Source organism: Pseudogymnoascus destructans (assembly GCF_001641265.1).
Source record: "Pseudogymnoascus destructans isolate 20631-21 unplaced genomic scaffold scaffold_26, whole genome shotgun sequence".
NCBI lineage: Eukaryota > Fungi > Ascomycota > Leotiomycetes > Thelebolales > Thelebolaceae > Pseudogymnoascus > Pseudogymnoascus destructans.
This window is the reverse complement of record NW_020167545.1, coordinates 240,349-253,089: the sequence shown is the minus strand read 5'-3', so window position 1 is coordinate 253,089 and position 12,741 is coordinate 240,349. Positions and strand designations below refer to the sequence as shown.

The window sequence follows — 12,741 nt, the reverse complement described above, 5'->3', positions numbered from 1 at the left end:
AAAGTGGCCTGGTCTGCCACAGTTGTAACAGGCGTTCCCTACTTGGGTAGGCCTTGCGCCTTGGGTGTCGGCTGGCTTGCGCGCAGGTTGTTGGTCCGATCGACGGCGATCCTGGAAGGGCGTTCGCTCCCGGTGATTGCCCGACTTGTGGCTATTGAAGTGGCCCTTCCGAGCTGGAAAGCCACCCTGCAGGGTTCCCTTATTCTCCCTTGTGTTGGGCCTATCCGTAGAAGGATTCTTCTCGGTTACCCACCGGTTGTTCATTTCCAGCATGGCTAGGATATTGACAACAGCCTCCCTGTGGGTCGTGGAACACTCGGCGTAGCCACCCTCAAGGAGGCGCTGCCTCATTTCTGGGTGTAACTTCGTCAGGAGGTGGGTGGTCCTCTGGGACTCGGTGTAGGGCTCCATTTCCCGCTCCAATTCCTCGAGGTACGCAACGAATTTGCGGATACCCTGCCCCTTACGCTGGTGGGCGCCATTGTATTTGAGGGCTGCAATGCGTTGCCGGTTGGCTGGGTCGATATGGAGGTCGCGAAGGAACTCTTCAAACCCTGTGATATCTAAAGGGTCCTCAAGCCCTTCCTCTTGCGAGGCGCAGCGGTTGTCCCACTCCTTCATGGGGTCGCCCTCAAGGTATTGGGCGGCGAAGGCCACCTTGGATTGCTCGGTTGGGAACATTCTTGGCTGGTATCAGAAGGAAGCGCGGATTGAGGCCATAAACTCGTTGAGCTCTCGTGTCGACTTGCCTTTGTAGACCTTAGGGTCCTTGACCTTGCCGAAAGGCCTATACGATGGAGTTGCTTCTTGCAATACTACGGAGGCAGTCTCTTGTTCCTCCTCGTTTGGGGTCCCCTCCCATTCTTCCTCACTGTCTTGGTGTCACCTTTTCTGGCGTCCTTCTTCTTGTATTCGGGCCTGTCTTTCTGCGAAGACCCTTACTTCCTCCGGGTAGGCGCTATAGTCATCGCCGTGCGATCGTCGGAATACTTGGAGGGCTTCTTCCATGGTATTGTAGTAGGCCCTCTCTTCTTCGATCCTATTCTTGAGGGCGGCCAGCTTTGACGGCATCCTGTCCGCTTTGCTCGTCGCGGAGCTGCTGGCTTCAGGTGTAACGCTGACTTCTAAACGATAGAAGACACAGAGGTTCTCTTGCGTAAAGGTTTACTTATCAGAGGAGGCAGGGGATCAGACACAAAGGCTTCAAGTAACACGTTACTAGTATATAACAAATACTGTATTGAGTTGAGCATGAAGCTCCTATCTAAGGAAATACTATCTACTTATATAGTGGCGTCGTGCCTAGTGGACTCTTGGGAACTCACTTGAGTCCTCGGAGTCCTGGACTCTTAGGACTCTTCTCATCATCCTGCGAGTCCATCACGTGCCTAGTGGACTCCTGGGAACTCACTTGAGTCCTTGGAGTCCTGGACTCTTAGGACTCTTCTCATCATCCTGCGAGTCCGTCACGTGATACTTTCGGAACTACTATTCCCCGCTGCCCCTCCAGGTACCAGGGCCGGTCTCATGCGACCTCCCTCCTTCCTGTCCTGTAGTTGGCCAGCCTTCTTGTTCCGTCGTAACATCAGGGCCCAGAGTCGGTGGGCTGGCCTCGATGGTTTCTGCCGCTGGAGTCGCTCCTCCGGAGGTCGCTCAGGTAATCCTCTTTTCCTGGCTCGCCATCCTGATCTGGTAGGCTGAGTATGGGTTGATTCAATAGAATTGTAAAGGCGTAGGACCCAGGGTCACACGGGAGCTCAGGGAACCAGATCAGTAGGTAGGAAGTAGGATTCAATGCATAACAATAGGTCTACGTATATACAGCGACTATTGACTGGAGTCCTCAGCTGAGGCTCCAGCCCCTTTTATCCAGGAACCCGTGGGCCCTAATTGCCGAGCTGGCAGCTCCACCGTAGGGTTCCCTTCGGCGTGGTGTCATACTGACATTCGTTGCACTCAGTTTGCTATCAAACTCAAGAGCAAACTTGGAAATCTCCTCCTCAAACCTACAAGTCACTATACATATTTTGGCTTATCACACCAACAACAAGAGCAATACTACTCAACGATTGCTACAACCATCTATGATTCATTACATGTCATCGCTCCTTAGTTACTGGGCCGATATTACCACATAGCATATCTCTACAACCCTCTATGATTCATTACATGACATCACTCATACTACCACATGACATATCTCTACCAACTAGAGGCCTAGGAGCATGAACGATAGCTCTAAAAGCTCCTACGAACCTCTATGATTCATTACACGTCATCGCTCTTTAGTTACCCACAAGATTGGTTAAGTTATGACATAATTTGTCTGTGACATAATTTGTCTATGACATAATTTGTCTATAGGGGTACTCTGACCTTGGACCTCCTTTTACTTCCTATAGGCTACAAACCTAAGAGATGGTTCTATGGGATTCTCTTACATCGACTACAGTTACCAAGCCTGGTTAGTCATGGAAAGTCTTGGAAAATGAGAGAACTACACTCCTTTAGCATAAATAGGATTGCCCTTTCCTTAAGAAAGGGCAAGCAGACAATACAGTAAATCGACTATCACATACTTCCACGTCTTTTCCAAGCTTCCAAGCATTGATCTTGTTACTCCTTGTTTCTGAAAAGTCAGTGAGGTGTTAACCTCTGACTTACCCCTGAGTTCCCAGACTCAACATTTGTTGCAACTTGTCTGAACCACTTCACTACATCACACACCTGATTGCTGCGTTGTGGAATAGTCTAAGCTACGACCCTTTGGCTCTGTTTTCTAAGACAGTGTGTTGTCTTAGTAAATTCATCCCTTCCTTGGGTGGCTAGATTCTCACATCTGGTGCACCCACCATTACACCTTGTCTGCTTCAAGCTTCAACTATTTCTATAGCAGCACTTCGATACTACAATGGAGGACGACCAAGCTCCTACAACTACTGCTGAACAGCAGATGCAACAACTGTTTGCCTTTATACAAAATATAGCAAACAAACTTGAGAATTTGGAAAACACCTTTCAAGCCAACACTTCAGCAACACAATCCTCAACTCAGACACATCATACAGAGCTTCCCACAGTTCCTCTGGCTATGTCGGGTACCCCAGGTGCACTTCCTAAAGTGCAAACACCAGATTTATACCATGGAGACAGGAGGAAGTTGAAGGGATTTCTTATGCAACTGGACATCTACTTCACCCTCAGGCCTCATCAGTTCACCTCAGATATTCAGAAGATATATTTCGCTGCCAGCTACCTCCGTGGATCTGCATTCAACTTCTTTGAGCCATATCTTAGAAGACTTAGTGGCAACAACCAAAATACCACTACACCTTTGATTACCTCTTATGACCAGTTTCAAGAGGAACTTACCAGGACCTTTGGAGACATCAACGAAACTGCTACAGCAGAAAGAGAGCTACAGAAGCTATGTCAAAAGACCTCTGCTGCTCAGTATACAACAGAATTTAGGAGAATCACTTCTCACTTGACTTGGAATGAAGAAGCCTTAGTCTTCACTTACTACCAAGGGCTCAAGAGCTCTATTAAGGATGAACTCAGCAAAGAAGAACGCCCTACAACACTTCAAACGCTTATAGAGAAAGCTGTCAGACTTGATGATAGGCTTTTTGAAAGAAGAAAGGAGAAGAACCAAGACTGGCATCCAACAAGAAATTTCAACAATTACACCTCTACACCAACTGCTAAGGACTCAGCACCTGAACCTATGGACTTAGACGCCTCTATAAAGAGATCTACAGCAAATCCAGCACCTCAGCCTACAAGAAGCCCTCAAAAACTGAAAAGGGGTAAACTTACTCCTCAAGAAAGAAAACACAGAATGGTCAACAACCTTTGTTTATACTGTGGCAAAGGGGGGCACAGAATTCAGGAGTGCTATTCAGCACGGGGGAGTGCTGAATCAAAACATATAGCAGCCTCAGACACAGTCACAGCTGCTATTCCTAAAAAACTTGAAAAATCCCCACCAGGCACAACTTCAACTGAGACTACAACTTCTCCCCTAGACAACAAAGATGTGTCGATGGTGCTTTCTCAGAGTCTCACACACCTGTTAATCCCTATTCAACTCCATTTCAAACAACAGGTGTTGTCTACAAGGGCTATGATAGACTCAGGGGCAACAGGCAACTTTATATCTCAAGACCTCATCTTGACACACCAGTTACCTACAATTCCCAAACGCACTCCAGAGTTGCTCCGAGTCATTGATGGAACTCCTATCAGTTCAGGTTCCATTACCTGCAACACCCCAGTACTCAAACTTGAGATTCCCCTAGGAAAATCAACATTTTCAGACACCATCTCTTTAGATGTTATACCAATGAAGTACCCAGTTATCCTAGGTCTTCCATGGCTTCAAAGGCATGATCCAACTATCAATTGGAAGCATTTATCGCTTGGGTTTAGCTCAAATCCTGAGCTCAATACTGAAAAAACCCTTCAAGCCTCAGTTACCCCTATTCAGGTCCAAGACTCAAACTTGTCCCAGATCAAGGATTTTGACCAAACTATGGACGATATATCATCTCTGATATGGGTGAAACCTTTCCAACCTGTCCTGGAGATAGCAGCTACTTCAGATTTGGAGAAATCATCTCAGGAGGTCATTTTGCCTTTAGCATACCAAGACTACCAACATCTTTTTGACAAGGCAAAGGCATCAATTCTGCCAAAGCACCAGCCTTATGACCATGAGATACCACTCGCAAAAGGCTCAATGCCTCCCTACGGCCCTATCTACTCTCTATCTGAATTAGAGCTGAAAACTCTCAGAGAATACCTAGATGAGAACCTTAGTTCTGGCTTTATCAGACCTTCTTCCTCACCAGCAGGAGCTCCTATTCTCTTTGTCAAGAAGAAAGATGGCTCCTTGCGTCTCTGTGTTGATTATAGGGGCCTTAATGCAGTCACTGTTAAAAACAGATATGCTTTACCCCTTATCCCTGAGCTCATGGATAGGCTCTCTTCAGCAAAGATCTTTACCAAGTTAGATCTCAGGGGAGCTTATAACCTGATACGCATCAAGGAAGATGATGAGTGGAAGACAGCATTTAGAACACGCTATGGTCATTTTGAATACCAATGCCTTTTGGGCTTGCCAATGCACCTGCTTCTTTCCAAGCTCTCATGAATGATATTCTAAGACCTTACTTGGATATCTTTGTTGTTGTCTACTTAGACGACATTCTTATATACTCTTTAGACACTCAAGAGCATGTTCTACATGTTAGACAAGTCTTAGAGAAGCTATCTCAAGCACAACTCTTTTGCAAACTTGAGAAATGTCTTTTCCATATGTCTCAAGTTGATTTCTTGGGACATAGAATTTCAACAGAAGGCATTCAGATGGATCCTGAAAAGACAAAAGCAGTACAAACGTGGCCTATTCCTTCCAGCATTAAAGAGGTTCAGTCTTTCCTTGGGTTTGCCAACTATTACAGGAGGTTTATACCAAGATATACATCCTTGGCTTTACCCCTTACTCAATTACTTCACAAGGACACTTTGTATCACTGGGATAAGACACAGCAAGATGCTTTCGATGCTCTTAAAGGAGAATTCAAAGAAGGGAAAATGTTACTACACTTTAACCCCTTGAAACCTGCCACTCTTGAGACAGATGCCTCAGATTTTGCCATTTCTGGAATCTTATACCAAGCTCCAAAAGACAAACAAGAAGAGCTACAGCCTGTGGCATTTTACTCAAGAAAGCTATCAGCAGCCGAACAAAACTATCCCATTACAGACAAGGAACTGCTTGCCATAGTATGTTCTCTAAAGCATTGGAGATGCTACCTTGAAGGGGCAAACTATCCTATCACTATTTACAGTGACCATTCAAATCTCTTGACCTTTACAACCACTAAACAGCTCAATCGACGACAAGCAAGGTGGTCTGAACAACTAGGAGGTTTTGACTTTGTTATAAAACATGTCTCAGGGGCCAAGAATCAAAGAGCAGATCTCCTCTCAAGAAGACATGACTACCAAGATTCTGCTAAAACAAGCAATACAAAGGCCCTGCTAGACTCTACAAAGCTTATAGCAGCATCTTTAAGCAACCCTCGCACTACAGAGGACTTAGAGGGAAACTTATCCCCTCAAGACCAAGTTGCCCCCATTACCTCTTCTCAGGAACCAGAGACCTTTAAAGACTATACACCCTCAGCAACACTTCTTAAAGCATTCAAAGATGCTTACAACCATAATCCCTTTGCGAAAAGAACTTTGGAATACCTCCAGAAGAAAGGTTCCTCTCTTGAGAAAGTTGGACTACAGAATTTCTCAAAAAATCAGCATGGACTTCTCTTATTCAAGAACTATATCTATGTCCCAAGGGATAAACGATTACAGCTACACCTCCTACAGCAGTTCCATGATGCTCCAGCTGCAGGGCACTTTGGCTTTGCAAAAACTTATGAACTTCTAACAAGAAAGTTCTACTGGCCTAGTCTAAGGACTACTCTTCAAGACTATATATCTTCTTGCACTACTTGCAACTTGAACAAACCTACACGGCAAAAGCCCTATGGCCTCTTGCAGCCTCTACCTATACCAGAACGCCCATGGGACTCCATATCCATTGACTTTATAGTCAAGTTGCCTCCTTCTATCCCAAAAGGGGGTGCTACCCCTTATGACTCTATCCTTGTGGTGGTAGAAAGGCTCACAAAAATGGCACACTTTGAGCCTTGCAATGAGACTATCACAGCTTCTGAACTTGCGTGGCTATTCCTCAAGGTGGTCTTTAAATATCATGGAATTCCTGGACACTGGATCTCAGATAGGGGAGCAGTTTTCACTTCAAACTTTTTTAAGGAGTTCTCTAAACTCTTAAACATGGAACAACGCTTCTCTACAGCTTATCACCCTCAAACAGATGGCCAGACAGAGAGAGTCAACTCTGTACTTGAACAATATCTAAGAATTTATACAAACTATGCTCAAGACAACTGGGCAGATCTTCTCCATCTTGCAGAATTTGCTTACAACAACACAGTCTCTAACACCACAAAAGAGACACCTTTCTATGCAAACTATGGTTATCACCCTAGGTTTGAAGTGGCAGAACTGAATTGTCCTGAAAATTTCAAAAACCCTTCTGCTACTGAAAGAATCATCTACCTTAAGGGCCTCCAGGACTATCTCAAGGTTCAAATACAGCGTGCACAAGACGAGCAGGCTCAGGCCTTTAACAGGGGGGTGGTTGCACCACAATTCAAAGTTGGTGATCAAGTCTTTTTGTCTAGAAGACATATCACAACTACTAGACCTTCAGACAAACTTGATACTAAAAGACTTGGACCTTTTAAGATCACAAGGACTATTGGCAAGAATGCTTTCGAGCTTGCATTACCACCTACTTGGACTATCCATAATGTCTTCCATGCATCTCTCTTGTTTAAGGCACAAGAGTGAGGCCTTCAATGCAGGATTGGGGTTATAGAATTCAACGCAGTTCATGTTCACAGTAGCCATGCTGACACAGTAGGACATGAGGTGGGAGATTGGATTTTAGAACGAGACTCTCGAGCGGAATGAAGGATTTATATAGATTCGGACCAGGACATTCTTTCTATTTTCTTAAAACTATCCTCTCTCTTTTGCTTTTCTCTCCCCCACCAACCCTTAACCAACCCCCGCTGTAAAAATCATGTTGTTATAATACAAAACTACAGGATCGACATTGCGCAAAACGTAGCCGTAGATGCGCGTGGTCCAGCTAGCCCTCCCTTCTCTCCCTCCCTCGGATGGACCCAAATAAAGTCACCTCCCCAAACATACCCCGAACTCCTCGCGCGATGCGCCCACCACCAAGCCAATCCGTTCCAACCGCCCTGGCCGCCATGCCACGGCGGCAACAATAAAAGTAAAAAACGGGAAAACGCAGGAGCGAATACAACCTCCCACCGCTCATCCGCGACTCTTATTCGCCTCGCTGGCAAAGCGCAGCTTGAAGCCGTTGCACAGCGCGCGCATGTCCGGGTACGGGTTCTTGAGCAGCTCAAAGGCGTTGGGGATGACCTTGACGGGCCAGGCGTTGAGCTTGGCGTTCTGTCCGCCCTTGAAGCACAGGTGGAAGTAGCCGGGGTGCTTAGGGTCGATGCAGAAGGCGTATACGGAGCGCTTGGGGTTGGCCTCGGTGTAGGTCGTCAACCAGCGTTCTGAGGGCGCAGTTAGTATGCGATAAGGAGGTACGAATTAGGGGGGGGTAACATACCTGTGTCGGCCTTGCTGCCCTTTTGGTACTTCTCGTGCTGCATCATCTCGTCCACCTTGCGAGCCATGGCTTTGACGTGATCCACGATCAGTTCATCCAGATCGCTGTAGGTGTACTTGCCGCCGATACGAAGTTGCTTGCCAACCGTGAACTCGTTCTCCTTGAGCAGCTCGAGGACGTCAATGTGCTGGTACACACCATCTGCCACCTTCCATGTCACAGTCAAGTGATCATTACCCTTGGACGACGTTCTGATAACGGCGTCGCCGGAGCTCTGAGATCCGAGATACTCCTCCGCTTGGGTGGAATTGAATGGGCGGAACAGAGGATGCTTGATGACACGCTGAGCACGCCCAGTAACCTTGTCCTTCTCCCTCAGCTCCTCCCTGTCCCTCGCTTCCTGGTTCGAGTCCCACTGGTCATCCATGTGGTTCAAGCGACGGCGGAACGGTCTCTTGACCTCCTGCTCTCTCATCGAGAGCTTAGCCGAGAACTCGCGCCTGTCCACCGATAGTAATTTAGCTTGCGCAGCTTGCCCTTGAGAAAAGAGTCTCGGCAACGGCACATCATTGTTGTCCGTGGCTTCATATGCCTCCACGCGACCTTCCAAGCCCGAGTCGAGCTTGACGATGAGGAACTCATCGTTGACAACGCGGACATTGATAGAGACAACCATGCCCTCGCAAAGCGAATCGTTAGTCTCGCCAGTGAGCATCGTGAAAACATCATCTTCGCTCAACATAGCGAAGTTGCGGCGCAGCTCTTCGTAAGGCTGGATGAGCTCAGCGCGGATGGTCTCGAGGGTAGCACGCTTCTTCTGGTTGTAATTCTGCTCCAGCTGCTCCGCATACTCCTCGAGAATGAGATCGTTGACCTTGTCCTGCTCATCATCCTTGATCAGCTTCCGCACGACGGCTCCGGGGCCGTTCTCGTCGACTTCAGCCTTGACGTCTTCCTCGTCGAGCTCAAGCGCGTCAGCAGCCATCTTCCTGCCCAGCTCGTAGTCCTCGGGGTGCACACGCGTGTTATCTAGGTAATCGGACGTAGACATGGAAGGATCGTACTCGATGCTCAGGAAACTAGCGCAGTTGTTCCACACGCGCGGGCCAACGACGGGCAGTTTCTGGCTGTCTGGGTCTCCGACGAGCTCGTCACGGCTATTGACCATGCCGCCATTCATGTTGATAGCCTTGATCACACTTGTCGCCTTGCGAGGGCCGAGTCCACAAACATAAGGCAACAGGTTGGCGACGTACGGGTCAGTGACGGCTTCGTTGATATCGATACCGCACAGATTCACCATGTCAACCATGGCAGTATCCAGCTGCTTGCGCAGCGTCTCCTCTGGTACCAGGTGCTGGCATCGGTGGAATATCAATGATACGATATCGTTGCCGAGGGCCGCATACTCCTTCATAGGGTTCTGAAGATATTTCGCCAAGGCCACACAGTACCGAGTGACAGACGAGAGCCCCGGGTAGTCGCCGAGAGCCCTCGGACTATCACGATACAGACGTGCAACTTCGTCATTAACAACCACCACCTCAAGCTGCTCGTTGTGCGTCTCATTAGTATCGCGCACATCAAAGTCTGGCCCCCTGAGGTCTCGCTCCGCGACCAAATCCCTGATGTCTTTGATCATCTTGTTGGTCTCGATCGAGAAACCACCCACGCCGATAACATCGGGCTTCCGGCGCTGCACCAGCTCCGCGAACTCGTCGCGCGACCGGTCATCGCGAGACAGGTTCTCAAACTGTCCATTCTCCAAGACACGTCCGTCGTCTTCGACCCAGGCCCAGTAAACCGGACCGCGCGCCGCATCGCCGCTTCCGCTGGAGAGCGCCAAAACGCGAGGGGTGGTGCCAAGAACCATTCCCTTAGGCTTGTATGGCGCCTGATCCAGCTTCTTTGAGTATTCGTCGCGGCACGCTTTGAGGACTTCGGACTCGCATTCGTTGCGCATGTTTTCCTTGACACTCTTCACCATGATCCTGTCGAGACGGCGGAACGCCAGGTCAAGGACCTTCAGGCGCTCATCGTTCCATGCATCAGCCACCTCACTGTAGTTGTCGGAGGTGAACTCCTGGAGAAGCTGCCTCCTGAAATCGCGCTCCTGCTGCATCGTGATCCTGACCTCCAGAAGGCCCTCCTCTTCTGCCTTCAGCATCTTGAGGAAAACCTCGGGTTGCCTGGCAATGTCGGGGATCGTCATGTTCCGGAGATACTTGAGCTCGTAGTATTGGTTCTGGTCGTCGATGCGCCGTAATCCCTTCTCGGTGCGTTGGCAGCTGACTGTGCCCATCTGGAAATAGCTCATGCGGAAGTGCTTGCGCATCCTCGGGTTCATGACCATCTCCTCGCTGAACATCTGGCGAGCAGCGAGCAGGACCTGCTCCCCCGTTCTGAAATCATCGTCGCTCGTCAGCGTATCTGCCAGCTCGATGGGACGAACTGCGGGGTCCTCAGTGTACTGTTTCCGGCCTTCGCGGAGAGCGTTCTTCGCGATGTCCTCGGCGCTAATACCATAGGCGCGCACGAGGTTGTAGGCCTGACCGTTGCGGACGCGCTCAAAGATTGAGGACCTGGAGCCTGGTCGTCGCTGGTGGGGTTCCTTTGCATTTCCATCAATGACAGCAAGGTCCTTGAGCTGTCCAGAGTAGGTGAAATGGAGGTATTCCTGCAGATCCTGCAGCTCTTCCATGGTAGCCGCAACGGGTATCATCTCCTCGAACATCTCGTCCTTGACGTCGGATGCTGATTTGAGGTTATCGTATGCCTTCTCCAAGATATTCCGCTTATCGACGAACGCCCTGAACTTCAGGTCGAGCTCGAGGATTCTCCAGAGGTCATCCTGGTTGAGCAGCTTCTGAGCGGTTACGCCATACTCTGGCTGGTCGGGATTCGATGGGTCGGGGGCAAGTCTCGTTCTTTTTGCGTGGATCAAATAGTCCTTGCGATGTTGGAACACATATGGCACCTCCACCTCGTCGACAACGAAGAACTCCAGCACCTTGCCAATAGCCTTCTGGAATGGACCCTGGAGATCGCCTCCCGGCGGCAAATTCGGGCGCTTCTTTGGCCAGATCAGGTTGGTGATCCACTTCGCTTCCTCCTTGAACTGATCGTCGGTGATCTGGACATGCCTATATGCCTTCCGCTGGAGCTGGAAGCGCTCCGGCTCATCGGCCCAGCGAATCTCGTTGTCTTCATCCGTCAAGAGCCTCTCAGCGAGCTGGGACGGCTCAAAGACGTCCTTCAGCTCGAGCTGCTGGTCACCGACCTCGCGGATCTCATCCTCCTGTTCCATATCGAGGGCCCAATCGTATTCCTCGCCATTGCCAAAGATAGCCTCCATATCCTCCAGGGTGTCCTTGTCAAGACCTGAAGCCTCTGTTCCCGCCCCGACGTATGTACGGTCGCGCGGCCTAGCAACCTCCATCTCCTCCTGGTATCGGAGCTTCTGGTCTTCATCCTCGAGTTCGTCCTCCTCGATGAAATCGGCAAACTCGTCGACATTTCGGTGGTCCGCGCGGAGAGGGTGTCGAGGAGCTTCATCGACATCGGCGGCTTCGTCTTCGGAGAAGATTTCATCGAGCCCTCGTTCCCTATCGCGCTCGTCTTCGTCCCTATGACCACGCTTGAGACGCTTGTATTTATGCTAGAGTGGTAATTAGCACAGCAATCGTAGCAGTGAGGCGATATATGTACATCAGTTGTCGTCTTGGCCTGCCACTCTGGGTTCGCCTCCCCAATCAGATCGAGATCCTCTTCGTCCAGGGCGACCTCCTCCTTCTCGCGCTCAGCACGACGGCGCTTTCCCCGTCGCCGTTCTCGTGCCTCGGGCTCCTCGTCCTCCTCATCATCGATGATGAAACCTTCGCGGACCTGGAAGAGCGGTTAGCCTCTGTCATTGCCACTGCGCCACGCGCTCTGGGCGGAACATACAGCGCGTGCGGCCTCGGCGTCATCATCGTCCTCTTCCTCCTCGCTGGAGTCGTCCATGTCAGGCCTCGCCTGTTCCTTCCGTGGGCGGCCCTCGCCAGTCTCTTCGTCGAAGGACTGGTCATCTTCCTCGTCGGAGGCAAGCTCGGCCTCGCCCGAGATGAGGTCGCGCATACTCATGCTGGGCAACGAGGCTGTTGTGGATGGGGCGAGTAGCCCGGTGTTGGGTTCGGATGGCGGGTGCAAGTAGCGTAACCTTGTATCTTCCACCGCGACAGAAGTGAAGGTGTAGAAGGGGGGAAATGAAAGAGAAAGAAGAGGTTGAGCGTGAAGTGGGATATTAGAAGCTCACTTGTTCATTGAACACGCTCAAAAAGTCGCGACGTTCTGAAGTTGGTAGGGGTAGGCAGAGGGACCTGTCACGTTATAAGTCACGTTATATGTCACGTTATAAGTCACGTTATATGTCACGTTATAGTCACATTAAGTCACGTTATAGTCACATTATAAGTCACGTTATAAGTCACGTTATAGTTACATTATAAGTCACGTTA

At 49.5% G+C, this 12,741-nt stretch overlaps 2 protein-coding genes across 2 annotated transcripts; both read right to left on the bottom strand.

Moving 5' to 3' along the window:
* Positions 1-693: 693 nt before the first annotated feature.
* Positions 694-1,381, bottom strand: VC83_08452 (uncharacterized protein; the record flags this gene model as incomplete). The annotated part of the gene is made up of 3 exons (XM_024472004.1): positions 694-787; positions 887-1,099; positions 1,326-1,381. The coding sequence occupies 3 exons, from the start codon at positions 1,379-1,381 to the stop codon at positions 694-696; spliced, it is 363 nt and encodes a 120-aa protein (XP_024320437.1).
* A 6,177-nt stretch (positions 1,382-7,558) lies between these two features.
* SPT6_1 (Nucleosome remodeling protein) lies at positions 7,559-12,622 on the bottom strand. The gene is made up of 4 exons (XM_024472003.1): positions 12,191-12,622; positions 11,954-12,130; positions 8,246-11,903; positions 7,559-8,189 (listed from the first exon to the last, which is right to left on the bottom strand). Exons 1-4 carry the CDS (start codon positions 12,365-12,367, stop codon positions 7,939-7,941), a joined length of 4,263 nt encoding a protein of 1,420 aa, XP_024320499.1. The 5' UTR covers positions 12,368-12,622; the 3' UTR covers positions 7,559-7,938.
* Positions 12,623-12,741: the final 119 nt, after the last annotated feature.